This window comes from Chenopodium album, chromosome 2 (assembly GCF_948465745.1).
Source record: "Chenopodium album chromosome 2, dcCheAlbu1.1, whole genome shotgun sequence".
Classification (NCBI taxonomy): Eukaryota; Viridiplantae; Streptophyta; class Magnoliopsida; order Caryophyllales; family Amaranthaceae; genus Chenopodium; species Chenopodium album.
This window is the reverse complement of record NC_137835.1, coordinates 42860375-42883080: the sequence shown is the minus strand read 5'-3', so window position 1 is coordinate 42883080 and position 22706 is coordinate 42860375. Positions and strand designations below refer to the sequence as shown.

The 22706-nt window shown below is 42.7% G+C and overlaps 1 protein-coding gene across 1 annotated transcript; it reads left to right on the top strand.

The window, feature by feature from the left end:
* Nucleotides 1-20250: 20250 nt before the first annotated feature.
* On the top strand, nucleotides 20251-22084 carry LOC145571997 (uncharacterized). Its single transcript, XM_081631020.1, has 5 exons — nucleotides 20251-20598; nucleotides 20787-21104; nucleotides 21220-21323; nucleotides 21443-21699; nucleotides 21861-22084. Exons 1-5 carry the CDS (start codon nucleotides 20251-20253, stop codon nucleotides 22082-22084), a joined length of 1251 nt encoding a protein of 416 aa, XP_081487146.1.
* The last annotated feature ends 622 nt before the right edge of the window (nucleotides 22085-22706 follow it).

Here is a 22706-nt window from a genome sequence, read left to right as displayed (position 1 = left end):
AGCCGGACCCAGACTATCAGACTTGGAAATCCAAGTTTGATGAAGGCAGCAAAGCATTCGACGCTCGTCTTATTGAAGAGGCTGAGAATGCTGCGACCGAGGAAAGCTCTAGGTCCGACTCTTCTGGGGAGTCGTCCTCTGGTGGTGAGGAGGAAGATCAGCTGGAGGAGCAAGAGAAAAATGATGAAGAGCAGCCGAAGGACAACAGGCCGGCTGCCAATGAAGAGGCTCTCCCCTGATCACTTAAGCTTTTTATTTTTTCTGTTTCTGCGGCCGAATGGCCAAGTACTTTGTTTTTCCGGCCTGCATGCCGAGTATTTGTATCTTTACCGACCGAGGGGTCGGGTAATTTGACAATCTTTCTGGCTTTGCCAGATAACAATCTTAACCAATCGTCTGGTGACGATTGGTCTTTTTTAATTTGAATCATTCGGCCATTTGGCTGAAGTTATCCATATTCTGTCCTTTGAATTTTTCATTGCATGTTTTTTGGCTAAGTATTATAACCTGTATAGCATGCGAATGTTCTTGCCCCTGGACGGATGTCGAGTTGTTTCGGTTTATTGTATTAATTGACTTAGAAATTGTTGATACTTAGAAGAGTATTTATGGTTTCTAAGTCAATCAATCACTATGGTGATTGCCCCAATCCACGCGGCAGACGTCCATCCAGAATTGGCAAACATAAGTGTTCATTCGGCCATTGGCTCGAACTAAACTCAAATTTCCAACTTAGCTAATTTGCTAAGGGAAAACCTCCGCCTGTTCTGCCCCATAAGAAAAAACAGGCGCCTCCGGCCATAGGCCTCTTTGAGATCAAATGCTAAGTTTGTAACTTAACCAATTTTCTTAAAAATAATTGTCCGCCTGATCCTTGCCCCATAGGCAAGGATCAGGCGTCATCCGGCCAATAGCCTCAATAAGTGCCAAGTAGTTAACTTAACTCGTATATTAATCAAATATTCCGCCTGTTTTACCCCTGAGCAATAACAGGCGCATCCGGCTTCATGCCTCGCTTAGCCTCTACTTGTGAAACAGTGACCATTTCTGAACTACGCTAGAACAGAGAGAAAATTCGGGTCTTTTAGATTTCACTTTCGATTAAAACAAACGACTGCGAATGCTGCCTTAGCATTCGGTAGGGCCGCTTGATATATTCGTAGAGCAATGCGCCACCCAAATGGGAGATGCTTCTCCTCGACGAATTCGCCCGAATGGACGTCGCCGGTTATCTGACTCATGTTGGAGCAGACGGTCATACTTATGTTGGAGCAGACTGTGACCATTCGGTCTCTTTTTGTTTATTAACATCCGGCCATGGGCCTCATCATGATATTATCTGGCCTTAGGCCTCTTAAATGATTAAGTAAATATTCGTCAAGTGTTGGTGTAAACTTGATGGATTTCGTAGGAACGACTGTTCTGAAACATTCGGCTCCTTCAGAGGGATTGGGGCGTCTGCTGTTGGGACAGACGCTTTCCAAACATATTGGCCGTCTGTTTTGTATACAGGCGACACTAAGAAACTTAAATAAAAAGACAAGTCGGGAAATGAAAGCATATTCTCATTAACAAAACTTGAGATTACCAAATTGAGGTCTTTACATTCGTACTTAGAAGTAGTACTTTTTCTAGTTGTCTACATTCCAAGTTCTGGGCAGCTGCCTGCCGTCTGGTTCTTCCAGGCGGTAGGTGCCGTCTCTTACTTCCTCATAGATTCGGTAGGGGCCTTCCCAATTTGGGGTTAGCTTCCCCTGTTCATTCGCCCTACCGACTGCCTCCATTTTCCGTAGCACAAAGTCCCCCACTTTGAGAGGACGCTTGTGTACTCTTTTGTTGTAAGCCCGAGTCATTCTCAGACGGTATATCTCATGGCGCAAGGCAGCATTGCCCCTGCGCTCTGGTAGTGAGTCCAATCCTAGGCGCATGGCCTCCCAGTTCGCCTCTTCATCATACAGCATGATTCGAAGAGTCGGCTCATAGTGCTCAATGGGCAAAACAGCTTCTGCTCCATAAACCATAAGGAATGGGGTTTCTCCAGTTGCCCCTTTAACAGTCGTTTTGATGGACCAGAGGACGTGTGGTAATTCATCCGCCCAAAGGCCACCAGCCCGCTCAATTTTCTTTTTAATCCCGTCTGAGATTAACTTGTTGAAGGCTTCGACCTGGCCGTTTGCTTGCGGCCGGCCGACTGATGCAAAGAAGCTTGAGACCCCCTGGTCTCCCAGCCAAGTCTTGAGTTGAGGCGTCTCAAATTGAGGACCATTGTCAAAAACCATAGACATGGGCACCCCAAAACGAGTGATTATATTCCTCCAGATGAAGGAAATGACATCTTTAGTCTTGATGTTTTTTACTGCCTCCGCCTCTACCCACTTGGTAAAGTAATCCACAGCCACCAATATATAGCGCTTGCCGCCTGGTGCAGTCGTATATGGCCCCAGAATGTCCATGCCCCATTTGGCAAAGGGTATTGGGCTGTGGATGGCCGTCACGTCTGTAGCCGGACGATGGATGAGCTTGCCAAACTTTTGGCACTTGTCACATTTTTTCACCATATCCATGGCATCCGACTCCAGGGTTGGCTAGAAGTAAAGCCGCCTGGCCTTGGCCACGAGGGATCTGCCGCCTATATGGGAGGCGCAGAATCCCGAATGCAACTCTTCGAGGACTTCCTTACCCTTTTCAGGGGTAACACACTTCAATAGGGGTTTCAAAAAGCCAGCCCTGAAGAGCTCTCCTTGTCGCAACTCGAAGTTAGCTGCTCGTTTTTTTAGAACAGCCGCCTCCTGTGGTGAGCCAGGGAGCGTGCCGTCTGCAAGATAGGCCCGGATGCTGTCCATCCAGGTTGACCTTCGGTCAAGAATTCCAATGGGGTCTTCCTCAGATATACTTCTTTTTTCCATGACCTCCCAGAAAACTGACCGAGGCGTTTCACAGGAGGCGGATGATGCCAACTTGGACAGAGCATCCGCTTGATTGTTTGAAGACCTGGGCACTTGAGTTAGATGAAATTCTTCAAGTGACCCAACTTCACTCCTGACCGCCTGCAAATATTTTATCATGGCTGGATGAGTGGCCTCGTACATTCCATTAACCTGGAGTACAACCAATTGAGAATCAGAGCAGGCGGATATCTTCTTTGCCCCTGCCGCCTTGAAGTACCGGATGCCGGCCAGCAGGGCCTCATACTCGGCCTCATTGTTAGAGACCTGAAACTTGAACCGTAGTGCTTATTCGTACTTATCTCCTTCAGGAGACTGACAGATAATCCCCGCACCACAGCCGTTCACAGTGGAGCTCCCATCCACATACACTTTCCAAACCTGGTCTGTATTGTCCGGAACAACCGGCCTTGTCATTTCCACAATAAAGTCGGCGAATGCTTGCCCCTTTATTGCTTTCCTGGGTTCGTAAGTGATTTTCAATCCTTGCATTTCAATCGCCCATTTGAGCATTCGTCCAGAAGACTCCAAGGTTGTGAGTGGCCGCTTGATTGGCTGGTCAGTATAGACCACTACCGCATGTGCCAAGAAGTAGGGTTTCAATTTCTTGACGGCCATGTAAAGAGCGAGACAAAATTTTTCAACCATGGGGTACCGAAGCTCAGCGTTCCTGAGAACATGGCTGATGAAATAGACCGGGAGCTGAGTGTCGTCTCTTTCAGCTAAGAGGACAGCGCTGAGGGCATGATCGGAGACGGCCAAGTACATGAAGAGCGTCTCTTTGGGCAGAGGGCTAACAAGCCTCGGCAAAGAGTGCAAATGAGTCTTTAACTTTTGAAAGGCCGCCTCTGCGTCATCCCCCCATTCAAAGTTTGTCTTCTTTTTAATTGCCTGGAAAAAGTAGAGGCACTTGTCGCCTGACCAGCTGAGGAATCTCCCCAGAGCCGCCAGACAACCTGTTAGTTTCTGAACTTCCTTCACAGTGCGGGGCGACTGCATGTCGATTACCGCCTTTATTTTTTCAGGGTTGGCCTCTATTCCCCTTTGGTCAATCAAAAATCCAAGAAACTTCCCAGACTCAACACCAAAGACACACTTTTTTGGGTTAAGCATGACCTTGTGCCGCTTGAGTGTGGCGAATGTTTCTCGGAGATCAGCAAGGTGATCCGCCTGTTGTTTGGATTTGACTATCATGTCATCGATGTACGCCTCTACATTCCTTCCGATTTGATTGATGAAGACCGTATTTATCATTCGTTGGAAGGTAGCAGGCGCATTCTTCAAACCAAACGGCATCACCGTATAACAGAACAACCCCTGATCAGTGACGAATGTCGTCTTTTCTTGATCTTTTTTCCACAGGGGGATCTGATGGAAACCTGAATAGGCGTCCATGAAACTCATCAGGGCATGTCCGGCTGTTGAGTCGACCAGACTGTCGATCTTAGGCAATGGATAGCTATCCTTTGGACATGCCTTGTTGAGGTCTGTGTAGTCAACACACATCCACCAAGTTCCATTCGGCTTTTTTACTAACACAACGTTAGCTACCCACTCAGGGAAATTGCACGGCCGAATGAACTTGGCATCTAACAGCTTTTTTACCTCGGCAGCTGCCGCCTGACTTCTTTCTTCGCCGTGGTTTCTTTTCTTTTGCCGGATGGGCTTCTTTTTAGGATCCACGGCGAGCTTGTGGACAGCGAGATCCGGGCTGATTCCTGGCATCTCTTCCACTTCAAAGGAAAAGATGTCTTTGAATTCCCTCAGCAGCGGGTGAAGGCTTTCACCCAGCTTTGCAAAAGCAATCGTCTCCACCTTAACATTCCGCTCTGGACGGCTGTCATCCAGAGGGATATCAATGTGTTCACCAGCAGGCTAGGGACGAAGATCATCCGACCGTTCCCCAGTCAGTGATTGCTATTGCTTTTCTTTTTTGACCACCACCAGCTAATCAGTCTTTCTTTTCTTTCCGGCTGGTGGGGCCGACTGTTCTTCCTCGACATCGTCGAGGTTGATTGTTTGCTTGCCCCAACTGGATGATACGGCCGCAGGTTTGATGTCCGAGAGGTAACACTCTCGAGCCGTCTTTTGGTCCCCATTAAGGGAACCGACTGTTCCATCATCCTTCTCATACTTGAGTAGCATGAGAGCAGGGATGATGACGGCCTTACACTCATTAAGAGAAGGACGGCCAAAGATGAGGTTGTAAGCAGTGAGCTCCTCAACCACTAGGAAACGGATGGGCATGTGCCGACCGTCTCCCTTGCTTCCCAGGCGGACAGGTAGGTCAATTCGTCCGACTGGGTGCACAAGTCCTCCCCCAAACCCAACTAGGGTGTGGGTGATCTCCATCATGCTATCCGGTTTGTATTTGAGATTGGATAAGCATTTGAGGCTGATGAGGTCAGAGGAGCTTCCTGTGTCAATCAGAATTCGGCCCACCAGCTGGTTGGCGACCTTGCACTCAATGACAACAGGGTCATCATGCGGCCGGCGGACTTTGCCTCTGTCCTGCTCGGTGATGACAACTTTAGGGAAGGTGGGTGCGCTTGATGCATCCGCCTCCTCAACAGAATTGACCATCTTTCTCAGATGGTCCTTGGTACCCCAAATGGTCGGGCCACCACCGGCAAATCCGCCTGTTATGGTGTACACCGGCTCTTCATCAGTTTCGGCACTCACAGCAGGTTGGGGAGTCTTCTTCTTGGACTGCCCCGGATTTGCTTTTGAAGTCGCTTTGGACTTCACATAGGACTTCAGCTGTCCTTTGTCGGCCAGACGGTCGAGCTCCCGCTTGAGACTAAAGCAGTCGTTTGTGTCATGGCCAACATCCTCATGGAAATGGCAATGCTTGCTCTTGTTCCGATTTTCAGCGGAACCTTTCATAGGAGTCGGCTTTTCAAGAGTTAGCCGATCCTTAATTTCCAAGAGGATGGAGCAGCAATCCTTGTGGAATTCGTACCTTGGGACGTACGGTTTCCACTCCTTTTTCTTCTTCTGGGCCGGTTGATCAGAGTTATCAATGGCCCAGACTTGCTTTTTCTTTTTGCTCTCTTCTGGCTTAGGGGCCGTCTGAGCAGGCCGACTCTCTTTCTGTCGGTCGGACTTCTTATGGTCCGACTGCTTATTGGAGGAGTAGAGTTCGGTCGCCTGTATATAGGCTTCCGCCTCTCGCAAGGCTCCTTGCAGAGTAAAGATTTGTTTGCGGATGAGTTCGTACTTAAAAGTAGACCCGTCCTTCAGACCCTTGAAGAAGTCTGTGAAGGCGACCTCATCAGACAGCCCATGAATCTGGATTCGGACCAGATTGAACCGCCAAACGTAGGAACGCAAACCTTCTCTATCTCCTTGTTGTACATTGCCCAAGTCAAGACTTGTCTTTTTGGCAGGGATGTTCATAGAGAAGTTTGATGCAAACAAGAACGCAAGCATCTTGAAGCTATTTATGCAATCAGCCGGCAGATTGCCAAACCACTGCTGGGCTATGCCCTTCAGGGTGGCTGGAAAGTAACGACACCATGCGGCATCATCCAATCCCTGTAAATACATGAGGTGGGTGTATGCTAGCAGGTGGTCTTCTAGGTTGGAGGTCCCGTCATAGGCTCCAACCAGAACGTTTTTTACTTTAGCCGGTTGTACGGCTTCAGTTATTTCCCTGGAGAAAGCAGAGGGTTGATATCCAAGGTGTTGCAGCCTAAGCTGCCAGTCCATCGGCTGATAGCCGTATGCCGCCTGTCCTCCATAGAGGGTAGGTTGCATGTAAGGTAAAACTGGCGCCTGGTACAATGGTTGTGCCATGTACTGGGCGGACTGAATCATATGAGGCCCAGACTGAACCCGTTGGATGCTTGCTGGGGTCTCATGTACAGACTGGGAACACCGCACAGAGGTATTCCGAAAGCTATCATGATAAGTCGACGTTGAAGCCGACTCTGATTGCTGGGTTCTCCTCTCCTCAATGTATTGCCGAGCGTCAGAGAACGTTTTCTTGCTACCATCCAGCTGTATGTGCCGGATGGGTTTTCTTGCGCCCGTTTCTGGGAAACGGAGCCGATTAAGGTCAAATTGGGGCCTAGCCTTCTCCTTAGGAGCAGGATGAGGAGTCGGCTGACGGTCCCTGACCGACTTCTGTTTGCCAGCTTGGGCTGGCTTCTTGGCCGACTGCTCCTTTGTAGGAGCAGGTGACTTCTTCGAGGCGAGCTGCTTGATTTCACCCCTGAGGCTGCTTAGGAGTGACATTAGCTCATCCCGAGTGACGGGAGTTGATCCTGCCGCCTAGGAAGGATCAACCGGCCGCCCCGAGGGCTTCTTTGCCTGACCAGCAGTTTTGCTTGGCCCTGCCTGGTCATGGTGGCGCTCCCGCCTCTCCTTACTGCGGATGCGCTTAGAGATGAGGGATCCATTTGGATCCACATAGGTTTCGACGTCAGCGTCGTCCCCTGAGTCATGGTCCGTTTGGACCAGTATATCATCTGGAGGCCGAATGGCCTCTGGGTTTGGTACAGGTTCTTGTGAAGCCATTTCAGAGGTACTCTCCCCACAGACGGCGCCAAATGTTTCGGGGGTTTTTGTCCCTTGGGAGAGTTACAACACTGAAACTGGATTCAACTGAGGATGTCTGTACCTGCAAAGCAAACGGACCGCCGGATGGTCGGTGGTCCGCCTCCGAAGATTAAGTTAGTAAACGTTCGGTAATAAAATGTGCGGAAGTAAAGTTTATCTGCTCGGATTCCGAGCTCAGGTAAAGTGTTGTGTGTTCCTTGAAAAATACAGCTCTATGGTAAGTGACGTGTTGTCTCGTATTGTGTGTATATTCTCTCTCTGTCTCTGTCTCTTCATAAATGACAGAATTAGGTCACGCCGTTTTGCGGCGCCTCGGGATTTGGGCCTTAGAAGGCCGCCATCCCAGGGCCAATACCTGAGTGACACGTGTTACTGGGCCTTAGAAGGCCGCCATCCCAGGGCCACATAGGACGGAGAAGAGTCCAGCCTCCACGTGTCATCATTCCATAGGTCCAATTGGCACCTATGTGGAGGACACGTGGCGCTATCTGATTGGGCCACCTGGCCGGGTAAAAAATACCCAAATCACCCGTTACAAATGAGGTGTTACAAATAAAGTTTTTTACATACACAGAGACTTGCAATCTCATCATTTGTCCACTTTCCTCAAGCATGGAAAGTATTATCGGTGGATTTCTTCAAGCATGTAAAAACGCCAAAACCATATGTCGACTTTCCTCAAGCATGGAAAGTGTCATCCGGTAGGTTTTTTCAGGCTTAGAAAGCTACCAAACTCATCTGTCGGCTTTTCTCAATCATGGAAATCATTTCAACAAACGTCATCCAGTTGATTCCTTCAAGCATAGGAAGCTACCAAACTCATTTGTCACCGATACACTGGTGTCAGATACACATTCTATCCCTTTACTCTTTTATCTGTAGAACTAACATTTTTCTGCAGGTATCGGCGTATAAAGAATGATTTAGGATCGCAGAATGTCTTAAATCATTCTCCGTCCCTATCGGCTACTTTGACTATCGTTTTCGAAACTGGCGTTTCTACAAACTCAGTCAAAGTGGGTGCTTCTGTAGACACCTAAAAATGTCTCCCCAAAACCAAACCCGTTGATTAACACCTTTCACCGCCATTATTGGTCGAGTTGAGTATTTAATCTTTGGAGTGCTTAAATCCATGTTCTATACTATATATTTCATGAACCAATCAAATTTCTAGCTCATTTCCCTAAACCATAACCTATTTTCCAATTTGCGTGTCCACATCGCAAAACTGAGAGAAAATGATTTTATGGCTATACAATTTTGATCCAATTAATATTTTTTTGGATAGACCTTTAAATAAGCTTTCCGTCCATATATCTTAAGCCCAATTCCAAGCTATAATGAAAAAGAAATGAGCAAAACACTAAACTCGGCCTAAAACCAACACCCTTCCACTAAAACGGCCATATCTTAAAATCTACATATCATTTTGACTTGATTTTAATTGGGTTAGAAATTAGACTTGATAATCTATACGGATCAAAAGTTATGATTATTTTAAAAAATGGGTAAAAAACTGAAATTACCGCGCAACAGCAAAAATGCCGCGACGCGGCAAAAGCTGACGTGTCACGGGGCTTATTCCCGTGACACGGTGACCATTTTTGTAATTCTGCATAATTTTCTCCCGTGTCACGGGATTTTGCACCGTGTCATGGTGCAATTTCCCGTGTCACGGTACCCATTCCGTGACACGGGGATATTCCGTGTCATTTCCACGTACTTTTTACACCATGACACAGCATACTGCATTGTGTCGCGGTGGACAATGCTGTGTCACGGCATTTATTCCCGTGTCACGGTGCACATCCCGTGCCACGGGATTGCTCTGTGGTTTCTCCGCGTAACCCCTAAACGCGTTTTCACTTCCCGTAACCTAATTATTTCCCGCGTCACTCAGTTTTTCCCCGTGTCACGGGATCTTCCCCCGTCTGACGGTGCCTGTCACCGTGTCACAGTGCTCTTTGCCGTGACACAGTATTATTTTTTAGGTTTTTTTATCTTTTTCCCTATAAATAGGACCCCCCCTTTCTGCAGTTCGGGGCACCAATAATCATTCTTTCTCACCTTACACCAAAAATCATTCTCTTCTCCCTCTTTAACCTAATTTCTAGCCTCCTTATTCTTTCATAATAATTCCCCTAAGCACTCTAAGGAGTCTATACTTAACCCAAGGTTCCGTCCTTAAACCAAGGCATGAAAGGTACAAATAACTGAGGGTTTGGACCAAATCAACTCTACTTTTTATTTAATTTAATTTTCATTTGATTTAAATTTTTATTGAAGTTACCAACAGTTTATTCATGATGTAGCAATTTAAAGGAACGCGAGGACTGTGAGTAATTAATTAATTTAATTACTCTTTTTTATTCTAATATTCCTAGCATCATGATTAGGTTATTTTATATTTAATTTGACTAACGATATTATGGTTAAATTGCTTCCAATATTAATGTTTATTCTATTATTTTTTTTTATCACCATATTGCATGTTTAAAGGGAATGTGTAATTGAAAATCACGCCTAATAAGATAATTTGGACAACCGGTTTAGGGTCCTTTTTAATCTTGTTGTTTAATCAAGCGATCACGATATTTTAGAATTATATGCTGCATTAATATTAAACCAATTTAGCTTAATAATAATTTGGAGCGAATTGAATTTTTGTTTGTATGCCTTTGAGATCGCAGGAATGTTTTTCACTATAAGAATCGAGTAGAGGCTAATACGGGCGAATGTGACTCCATGACTCACTTCGTACCATCATCCCCGATCCTCTTTTCGTGGTTCCGAACCATTTGAAGTTAGTAATCTCATGGATTATGAATGGGGTGTAACCTTCACGGGTCAATCATTGTTGCCTATCGTTGTCCCTTATCGTGGTTGCCTTTTTTTATGATCCGTGAACGGTTCACAAGTTCCTTAACAACTTGTTGGCGGCTCCTTACTTTCCTTGTCCCTAATCGTATTATGTCAATTCCCACTTCCTATGAGTGCCAAGCATATTCACAACATGCTTTAACGTAGGCGCACTTCGAGCGACACCTACAGTAACATTGCCGAATGAAACCGGTGTCTAGCAGCTTTTTATCCTCTACTGCGGCCGCCTGATTTCTTTCTTCTCCATGATTTCTCTTATTTTGTAGTACATGCTTTATCATTAGATTAACCCCTAACTTGTGGACGGGCAGACTTGGATCTATGCTAGGCATCTCATACACTTCAAATGCAAAAACATTCTTGAATTCTCTTAGTAGCTTTATCAGGTCATCTCCAAGAAAGCCCACGGCCATGGTACCCACCTTGACCGTCCGACCAGGCTGGTCTTGATCAAGCACTATTTCCGTATGATCGTCAGCCGATTGTGGCCTTAACTCTTCTCTCCGGCCGATGACTATTAGATGATATGCATGCTCTTTCTTGATGCGCTTCAAGCAACCCTGCTGTGTTTGGAGTAACCCTTCATCTGAATTTAGCTCAAACAATCGTGGTCGTCCTTTAGCTATTGGCTTCATAGCCAGCTCATTGCATTCCCTAGAAATTTTTTTATTACCATGGATGGTACCTATTTTTCCGTCCATCCTCTCAAAATTCATTAGCGTTAAGTGAGGTACTATTACTACCTTAGCTGTTTTATAAGTCGGACGACCGAGAATTATACATTGCAGCCTGTAAGCTCTTTGACCACCATGAAGCGGACGACCATGTCCTTTCCCTATCCCTTCTTCTCAAATCGATGGGTAAATCAATCCGTCTGACCGGGTGAGTGATACTCCCACCAAATTCAACAAGCGGATGGGAGATATCCTTGAGGGCATCTTTTGGAAACTTCGAATTTTTCAGACATCCTAAGCTGATTATGTCGGACGAGCTACCAGTATCAACTAGAACTCGACCAACCTTCAAGTTAGCTACCTTAATGATGAACACTATAGGGTCATTGTGAGTAGCCTTAATCTTGCAAACCGTTACTTTTGGAAAGGGCTTGTCCTTTTCCCCTCGATGTGCATTACATTCTCCAATATCTAAGCATAATCAGCTATCGTTTTGCTTTCTCTTCTGGAATTTGTTGTCTCTCCGAGTGTAAGTTAATTTGTTGTATGTCCGAGTACGTGAATTTTGACTTCAAAACGTACGAATTCAACATGCCCTTATCGGCCATTTTATCTAGCAATCTTATCAAATTGTTGCATTCATTCGTGTCATGTCCCATGTCCTTGTGGTATGAAAGTATTTGTTTTTATTGCGGTACTAGGCCGAGCCTCTTAGTGGTTTGGGCTTCTCAAACTCAATTTTATCTTCGATTTCCATCAGGATTGAGTAACATTCCTTGTTGAACTCAAACTGAGGTTCGTACGTCTTGGCCTTCTGCAGTCAGCTACCAAGACATCCTTTCTCTTGTTTCCATCTTTTTTCTTCTTAGACGAATCTTGTTGAGAAGGTTGCTTCTTCTTAGCCCCCTTTGTCGGTTGTTCTGATTTTGTGAGCGAACAAAAGTCATATGCTTCGATATAGGCTTTGGCCTCCCGCGGCACGCCTGCGTTTTTTCGAACCTTTTTTGTGACTAGATAAAACTTAAAACCATTATGCCTTAATCCCCTGAGAAATTCTGAGTAAGCCATTTCATCCGGTAGATTATGAATTTAGGCTTTTTTTTGGTTTAATATTTGCACATACGAACGCAACCCATCCTTTTTCCCTTGGATAATCATAGCCATGTTAAAACTTGTCTTCCTCAGGAGAATATTGTACGAGAAATTTCCACCAAATAATAGTCTAAGAGTAGTGAAAAAATTAATGCACCCGACCAAAAAGCTGTTAATCTAATCCTGCGCCACACACTTCAGGGTGGCCTGGGAAGCAATTACACCATGTGGCATAATCCACGCTATAAAGATACATTGAGTTCCTTTACGAGGTGACATGCTCTTCTTGGTTTCTCGTACCATCATATGCGCCTACTGTTGCGTTTCGATGAGTCTAACTCACCGCGGAAATAAAACCCAAGCCCAAGGAAAAACTCACAATTAATAAAACCAAAATGCATAAATAACAAGCTTGGAGAAAAGACTAAATTACACTTATAGCTTTCTTTGCTCGACCAATGGAGCTCTTACTTGAGAAAGCTAAGCCTCACAAGCGCAACGGTCTCTAACGATATCAACCCACAACACGACCCCAATCGGTCACTTACTTGGAGATTAGCCAAGTCGAACCAAAAAACTACTCCACTAATTAATGAGCTTAAAGGTTTTCTCTCAAGTGAAGATGCCTTTTTGAGCACTTACACAAGCGAGTTTTCCAAATTCCCGAGTGGGATATTTATAGGGAAACTCAAGTGAGAAATCTATTCTCCCATCAATGTAGGAGAGGTTGTAAAATAAATTTTTCCTTTTTTATTTATAAATCAAAAATAAAAAAAAAGTAGTCAATAACTAATTAATCAACCAGTGGCAATCATGGAAGGAGAGGTTAAGTGAGGACCACAAGGGGAGGGGACCATTCCTTCCTCCCTAAGCTTCCCCATAGTCGTCCAACACTCTAAACATGGCCACACTCCCCACGCGCCACGTGGAAGCAGCCTTGGGCACCAAGGCACGCTCATCTGGTGGCCTTGGGCCTTGGCTAGGCCTTATGTGGCTGCTTAGTGTAGGGACGCGCGCTGCCTCGGCCCAGCAAGCCCCGCACATATGTAGGTTGTTGGCCAAGGATTGTTGTAACGCTTATGCTAGCACACGCAGACCACCACGCCATTTTTTCTAGCTGGCTGCTGCTGGGTCGGCGCATAGTTATTTGCGAGCCATCAGTGCTGGCCTATCACACTTGTCCGCACATCCGCGTAGAAAGCCACACACGCATATTTGAGCTGCTGCTACTTTGTGCGCGCTGGTGCGTGCTAGCCATGTGCACCTAGCACTATTGCATAGGTGCGAAGCACATAATAACACCATTTTCCCCTAGCACTCGATTTTCTCGGGGCATTCCTTTGGTAGGGGTATATTGGAAATTGTCGATTAATTGTTCGATTTTATCGTCTCGTCTTTTATCAATTCGACTGGACTTGCGATGCTTGGTTTTAACGCTCCTATCTCGATTTCCGTTGTCTAAATATTTAATAATCAAGCGACGCATTAATTCCTTCCGAATAAATTTATCGTATCGGATCGTTAGTTGCTTGGATTTGACCCGAAGGGTTTAGTCAAGATTAAACTGTAGTATTAATTATACATCATTATTATTGATCGGAACCAGCCTCCACCTAGGCATTCCGATCACTTGACCTTACTGAATAACTAGCTTTCTAATAACTCCGAACCCTGTATTGGAATAATACACCTGTTTGAAGGACACCATTCCTCTCAATCTCCCACTTTTCCTTCCGGATAAGTGTGCTTTTAGTGTATAGTCGTTTTCCTATGTCACTTAATGTCTATTCATGAATTATAAAGTAAGGTTGTTTGTCATCCTTATTAAGTTTAGAATTGTTTTGCAAAATTTGAGTTTGACTATCAATAAACAGATGATTTCTAAAATCCATCCGAGCACGGCCTTGAATATTCATAGTCTCACTCTTCGAGAGGCCTTGTAAAAACAAAGACATATTCCCAATTGTTAGTAAGGGGGCATTCCCAGTCTTGTAATGTTAGCTTATCATACTAAGAGGACCTAGATGCCTGAGTATTGGCGTTATAATCTTCATGTACGGCAGACATTTGACTAACATCAAAACGGACTAGTACTTCAAAAAGAGAACTCATAATACTCATGGTCGTGGAAAGAGGTTCCGATAGCCATACAGAGAAGTATACTTATTACGATTTATAAATCTCTTGAAGTATTCTCATAGATCAATCCAGTATGGTTCTAAACCAATACATGTGCAAATGATTGATAAAAATCATTTCCTTGTAGCATAATAAACAGTGTTATAAATCAAACTACACAATAATCTAAAGTGGTCATCAATCTACATCATTTAAATGACCTTGATTAGGGATAATTTTCAATTATAATTTTCAATGTTCACTTAAAAGGTGTTTCTTTATCCAAGACTGGTCCTGATACCCTATTTTGAATATTCTCATAATTAAATGGACTCAATATTTAATTCTAAAACACAATTAAATAGAAACAGAGTGATAAAATTGCATGAAGTTAAATTACTCCAAAACTTGAATGGTTCATCATAGTGTCTTACAATAAAATGTTCAAAATCAATTAAAACACTAAACAGGGAAATCAAAGCCAATCTCCAACGTCCATGATTCCCATTGCCTCAACGTTCTTGTTGTGCTTCACTTGAGGCAGAGCTTAAGTAAGTGGATCGGCTACATTCTCATTCGTTCCAACTTTATAAATTCTTATTTCACCCACTAATTTCCATTCCCTTGTGATGTAAATCGCCGCTTGACACGTTTGACCTTTTGATGTTCCCTTGGCTCTCTAGCCTGAGCAATAGCTCCATTGTTGTCACAATAAAGAGCTATTAAACCTTTAATGGAGGGTAAAACATCAAGTTCACCAACAAACTTACGAATCCAAACTCCCTCCTTAGTCGCTCCAGCAGCTGCCAAATATTCTACTCTAGTTGTAGAATTTGTAGTTGTGCTCTGCTTGGCACTCCTCCAACTAAAAGCTTCTCCATTTAGACAAAACACATACCAGAACTGTGATTTGAAATCATCTTTGTCTGTTTGGAAGCTACCATATACCAAGAATTTTTCCTTGTTCCTTTTTAGGTACTTTAGGATATTCTTGGTCGTAGTTTAATGCGCCTCTCTTGGGTCTGATTGGTTTTGGCTCGTATCACTCAAGGCATATGATACATCTAGCCTAGTACATATCATATCATACATGATAGATCTAATTAGCGAAGCATATGGAATCTGATTCATCATTTCTCGCTCAGCAGGTGTCTTTGGACACTACTTCTTGCTTAAGGTTTTGTCATTTGACATGGGTAGGTGACCTCTTTTGGCATCTAACATACTGAATCGTACCAGTACCATATCAATGTACGTACTTTGGCTCTATCCAATCATCCTCTTAGATCTATCCCTATAGATCTTGATGCTCAATATGTACTGAGCCCCAAGTCTTTCATTGAAAAACATTTTTCCAAGCCAGGCCTTTATAGACTCAAAAATTGAAATGCTATTTCCAATGAGCAATATGTCATTGACATATAAGACTAGGAAGGCGATGTCACTCCCCTTAACCTTCTTGTAAACACAAGATTCATTTGGAATCTTGATAAAACTAAACTTACTGATGGCTTCATCGAATCGCAGATTCCAACTTCTGTTAGCTTGCTTAGCCCATAAATGGACTATTTAAGCTTACACACTTTCCCAACATTGTTTTTGATAGGAATGGTGTCCTTGGAACATGTGTATTATTCCGATAGAGGGTTTGGAACTATTAGAAAGCTAATTATTCAGTGAGGTCAAGTGATCGAAATGCCTAGGTGGAGGCCGCTTCCGATCATTAATATTAATAATTAATATTACAGCTTAATCTTGACTTAACCTTTGGGTCACACCCAAGCAACTAACGAACTGACACGACAAATTAATTCAGAACGAATTAATTAGTTCCTCGAGTAATTAATATTTAGACATCGAAAATCGGGCTTGGATCGTCAAAACCGAGCGTCGTAAGTCGAGTTTAATTCTAGGAATTAACGAGACATAAAAAATAAGTCAAACAACAAATAAAGTTAAAATGTGTAGCCCTAGACTCATATCGGCCTAACTGTACGAGAGCTAGGCTAGCACGTGCCATCATTAGCACTAGTCACAAGCCTAGCAAATTGCAAGCATGGGCGAGCTAGGCGCGCTGGCCAAGTATGGTGCGTGATGGCTGGTCGAAGCCAAGCAACGCACAAAAGCCTTACGGGTTTGCGGTTCGTGTTGGCTGGCTGAAGCCAAGCAGCGCACAATAGCCTTGCGGGCTTGCGATGCATGCTGGCTGGCCGAGGCCTAGCAGCGCATGTAGCCTCTTGGCTTGTGTGTGGGTGCAAGGCCCAATCCAAATCAAAGGGGACTTGACCAGTTTTTCCTTCACGATCAAGGAGGTTGACCTGTCATGCCCTCTTATGATTGGATGGCTTGGTAGCTTCGGGATTAAGGAGAACATGTCGTCCTCCTTGTGGTCCTCACCTAATCACTCCCATCTGTGTGCTAAGTGTTATTTAATTATTTGTGTTGCTATTTAATTTAATTAAAAATTAAATTAATTATTTATTTTTCTTATACTATTATTTTTCCCACATGGAAAGATGATAGGAATTTTGGAGAGCCTTTGCCTATAAGTACCAACCTTAAGAGCTAGGATTACTCAGTTGAGTAAAATTAGAAAAGGCATCTCCATTGAGAAAACCTTTAAACTCGTAATTACTCGAGTAGTTTGGTCGGGCTCAACTAACTTCTAACCAATAGACCTAGTCGGGATCGTGTTGCAGGTGGATATCGTAGAAGGTTTTCGCCTGTTGCGAGACTTAAGCTTTCTCAAGTAAGAGCTCGGGATATGAGCGAAACACGAGTCAAGGGAATTATTTATTTGTTTAATTCTTTTTAATTATGTCTTTTGATTGTATTAATTTTGAGTGTGATCTTGGCTCGGGTTTTAATTCCGCGATGAGTCGGACTCATCATAACCCAACAGTGGTATAAGAGCCAGGTTCATTTATTTTTATATTCATAATTTCAAGGTGTTTTTATGGCTTTATTTTTCTGGTTTTATGTTACTATTTAGATTAGTAGCTCGTTTTTATTATTTTTAAACTCGTTTTAAAGCTGATTATGGCCCCGAACCTAGATTTTCGCCCAAAAATAATTAATTTTTGGTGGAAAAGGTGTTTTGGAAATGTTTTCACCATTTTAGGACTGTGTTTTAGGCCAAAATCTGACCATAAATGCCGTTTTCAAGGGATTTTTTTGTTATGACGAAAAATTTTAAGTCTGTCTAACCTTAAATCTTAATGGCATATTTAGGGTGATTATGTATTTGGTTTTGTCCTTTATATTTCTGCAATTTTAAACTTTTGTAAGCATGGTTACTTAGTAGTAATTAGTGGTGATTGGTTAAAATTTTCACATAATTGCAAATCCATTGCGTTAAGTGTGAAATTTTTTTTCTTTGAGGCTTCTAATTACTAAAGATTCAATCTTTAATTATTTTAAGTGTTGAAACTTTGAGTTACTAAATTCCATGAATTTTTTGTTGAGCTTTTGATTTAATCATGTATTAAGTTGATTGGAATCATAAAGTTTGAATCATGTGATAGAAATTTCATTTATCTTCATATTGGAAGATATAATTTTTCAAGGATTCACAAGTTAAAGTTGGAATCTTTATTTGAATATTTGTGTTCATAATTCCAATTCTCCTTTATTTTGTCAAAATCTCATGATTAATTTAAATTAATTAAATTAATAGTGATTAATTGCCCTGGTTTATTTGATTAAACCAAGTTGAACCAATTTTAATAAAGAAATGTTCTTAGAAATAATTTTGGTTATGTTTAAATTGATGATTTTTTATAGGGAAATTCTACACTATACCCCTTAGGTGTTGGCTTTTCCAAGCTGTGCCCCTCACTTTGAAAAGTTCCACGCTGTAACCTGTAGGTCCCACAAGTGATTACGCTGTAACATTACTTAGTCACCATAAATGACGGACGTCAGAGATAGTTAATGTCGTCACCTAACTTTTGTACTTTCCCTCTATTTTCATTTAATTCCCTCCCATTTTGTTTCATTCATTCATTCTGATAAAAAAAACCCCTAAATTCAAAAATTCGAAGAGCGATTTGCGAACTGGAGAAACTTTGTTGGGAAAATTCGAAGAGCGATTTTGAAGTGGGTGAAGTTTCTGGTGATTTCTGCGTAAAAGGACTTCGAAGGTAACCCATTGCATCCCAAATTTTCCCTCTTTGTAGTTGTTGAATTATGTATAAAGATGTTAAATTTAGGGTTTAGATGTTGTAATTTGTTGAAATTAGTTACATATGTGCTTGAATGAATGGTTTGGATGCATTAATTTTGTGGGTGGGGTTATAAACCTTGTTTGCATGCGTGTTGGGGGTAATTTTTGTGCTAGGTTGTTGTATTTGCAATGTTATTGTTCTAGTGTTTCGTAATTGGTGTAACTGTCAGTGGTTTGAGAATGCTTGCATGTTTTATGTTGTAGATGGATGAGAGAATTCTAAAAATCCATTATGGTGCTAATTGTGTTCGTGTAAAGGTTGATGATATAGATAGATGTTTGTTAATTGATGTGATTAATGAGATGTGTGAGGAGTTTAAAAAGAGTAAATTTAAGTTGCCAACATACCCTGGGTTACACTATTGTTTTAGGAGAAAGAGTATAAATTTGGTTGATGATGGGACTATGATGAAGATGTTTGAGAATATTACACTGAAAGAGATAGATGTGTGGGTTGGGTGCTTAGCTAAGCCTTCTTTTATTTGGAATCTTGCCCAAACAGTGAGAAATCACAAAATCCTAAGCCTGACCCACATGAAAACCTCAATGTTGTTAAACCCAAAGCCCTGAAATTGATTCTGGCCCACAACCACCTCCCACACATGTGACACACATTATTTCTCAACTCATCCCAACATAACAACCCATTCCAAAATTACTTGTTAGAAAAAACCCAACAATACTACCTGACCCAGCCCCCACTTGTCCACAACCCAGTAGGAGGTTACCAAAACTTTTAGAAGAGATTTCTCCTGACTCTCCACCTCATGTTTCACTGGCTTCTCCTTCAGATAACTTGAACATTTCTAACTCTCAACCTTCATCACCTCCACCTAGAAGAAGTCCTAGGTTTTTACAAGGTGTCCCAAGCCCCAATCTTAGGAAAGCCTCTGTGAACACAGCCAAGCAAATCCCTACTGAGTCCCCTCCTTCTAAAAAGAGTAAAGTGAGGAGTAAGATAGAACTTTTCCCTCATGGTAGGAAAATGGCACATTCCACTGCTAGGTACAAGGGTGTACCAATCCAAGCAACTCGGTCTGCACAAGCTATTGTCAGTGATGGTGACACTATTAAAACTAGGCCTAGGAGGAGGGTTGCAGAAGTAGATGTTCAGCCTGGACAGATTGAGTCAGGGAGTGGTTCTGATGAGGATACTGGTTCAGGGAGTGACTCTGATGGTGAGTATCAACCACAAGTAGAGGATGAAGAGGAAGATGTGTTAAGTGAGGAAGATTTAGATGAAGAGAACCCAATGGATTTGCTTAATCAGAATTTTGTAGATGGTAATTGGGAGCAATTTAGGTGCAATGAGGCTGTGTATGAGGATGCAGGTGATTATGTGAGTAGGCTATATAGGAATGGGGAGGTATTTGATGATGCACAGCTTGGAATGATTAGGTTAAAACCTTGGCAGTTGTTTGTAGATATGGACCATTTCAAGGATGCCCTTAGAGATTACTGTGTGCAGGAAGGTTTTAGCTTGGTGGTAAGGAAATCAAAGCAACATAGATACACAGCTGAGTGTGCTGATAGTAGATGTAGCTGGAGAATTCATGCAAGTGTGTTGATTGATGGTTGTACTTGGGCTATAAAAAGCATAAAGAATGGCCATTCTGGTGATTTGAATAGGGTTAACAACCCAATGGTCACCTGTGCTTGGGCAGCTCAGAAACTGATATAAGATATAAGGGCTACACCTGACATTAGAGGTAAAGCACTTAATAACTTGTTGTGGGAGAAATTTGGTGTGACAATGGCAAAATCAAGCTTATACAAGATGAAGGGTTTGGCTATGGAGATGATACAAGGTGGACATGATGATTCTTATGGGCAGCTACCAGGCTACTGTGAAATGATTAAGGACGGGAACCAAGGTTCTATAGCATTTTACTTATGGAAAACTCTACAACAACCTCAGAGAGCTCTTCAATTCAACTGTATATTCATAAGTTTTGCTGCTCAGTTTAATGGAGTCATAACTGGTTGTAGGGGGTTAGTGGGTGTGGATGGTTGCCACCTGAAAGGCAACTATGGTGGAGTGCTCCTCTCTGCTGTCTCATTGGATGGGAATAATGAGATATTCCCCCTTGCAGTTGATGTGGTTGACTCAGAAAATAAAAGCAGTTGGAGTTGGTTCTTTACTCACCTGAAGAACATCCTCACTCAGACTAGAAGAGATGATTGGACCATTATGAGTGATAGGTAGAAGGTGTAGCCACTATCTCTACTTGAATTAATTCCATTCCTGTAATAATTGTGTACTAACTTTCCTTATGTGTTTATGTCTAGGGAATTGATCCTTCATTGGATCAAGTGTGGCCAACTTGTGGCAGAAGGTATTGTGCAAGGCATTTATGCAAGAACTTCAAGACTGTGTATCCTGGTGTGGTGATGCACAAACGTTTCTGGGTTGTGACTAATGCTTATTCAGCATTTAGTTTCAAAAAGGTTCTCCAGCAAGTTCCGAAAGCAGCAGGTCTTGGAGCAGTGAAATGGTTCAAAGACCTTGGCCCTCTTCAGAGATGGACAAAATTCAAGTTTGACCCAAACTTGTGCTGTGATGAGAACACCAACAACTTTGTGGAGAGCTTCAACAGCGCCATAGGAGTTGACAGGACATACCCTATTTTAACTCTGCTAGAAGGTGCAAAGAAACCACTTAATTTTAGGCAATGTAGTATTAAATTTGGCATATGATACTAATTTATCTTTGTATGATCAGGTGTCAGAAGAATTGCTATGGTCAGACATGCTAGCAGATAACAATTGTCAGAGCAATGGAAGGATGAGGGAGTGTGTCCAAATATCAGGGAGAGAGTTAGGGTGGTGAGGAGGGAGTAAAGACTCTGTCATGCATATCCATCAGGGAGGGGAGAGTTTGAGGTGTCAGATGGTAGAAGCATGCTACCAGTCTCTCTAAACACTAAAAGTTGTGTCTGTGGTAGGTGGCAAATTGAAGGAATTCCTTGCCGACATGGAGTAAGAGCTATACTTCATGATGGGAAAGACCCTTTGGATTTTGTAAGTGAATGGTACTTTGTTTCTAGGTACAAGGCAGCCTACAAAGGCAATATCTTGCCCATACCTGATCCACAACATTGGCCTGACCTAGATGTACCTAAACTTATCCCCCCAACTATGAAAAAGAGTGTAGGCAGAACCTCTAGGAACAGGAAGAAAGAGGAGGGGGAACAAAGAAAAGGTAAGAGGAGATAATACTTTGACTTGCAAGGGTGGACCTATTAAGAAGGAAATGCTAGAGAAAGCTGGAGTGTTCGAGACCACCAAAGAAGCTGCAAAGGCAAAAAAGAGCACAAGGCATTTAAGCTCTTAAGATGTAGATCAATGATGGCAACTTGATAGAAATGATGGTCAGTCAAGCATCTGCCCAAGTACATGTTCCCAGAGCCTGCTCCAGCCAACTTGTGACTTCCACCACCAATCCAAGAACCAGAAGCAGATCAACAACAACCCATGCAGAAGCTTCCACTCAACTAGAACCAAACACTACAATAGCAACAAACAATGAGGAAGGCTACATCAGCCCAAAAAGAAGGAAAAATCTGAAGAGGTTGTCCATGCTCTGATTTTAACCAAAGTGATATGGTCTTTTGCATGTTTCTTTAGTTTGGGTATAATTGTTAAGAAAATCATGGAGTTATATTTTGGGTAAAAGTATCAACTAATTAAGTAGGGAAGGGGTAAATGTTTTGGATTTTATTACTATGTAATTATGTGGGAGTGATAATTTTTTGGATGTAACAAATGGTGAACCTGATATTATCTTTGCTATGCAATGCTCCTTTAATTTTCTCATCTTAATTGGATCGTATAATACAGCAATGCACATTATTTGACATTCAACCACAAATATTTCTTACATAACTTCAAATGTTGTTACATAATAAAGCTGAGATTTTTGGCAAATACATCAATCCTGTCAAATCACCCAACTTTAATCAAGATAATCACCAACAACATGAAATACATAAAAACCCCTATTTTAACTACATCCTTAAAGTAACTAATCAAATCACCTAATTTGTCTACAACAAGTGCAATATCACTAGTCTCCATATTGCTCAGTCCTTGAATATTGCCCAGTCCTTGAATATCACCTTCATCCAGCCATTTGAAGAAACCACAGTCGTTGCACTTAAAAAACGCTTTCCCTGGGTTGCGATTTGTTGTCGATATTTTGATCTTCGC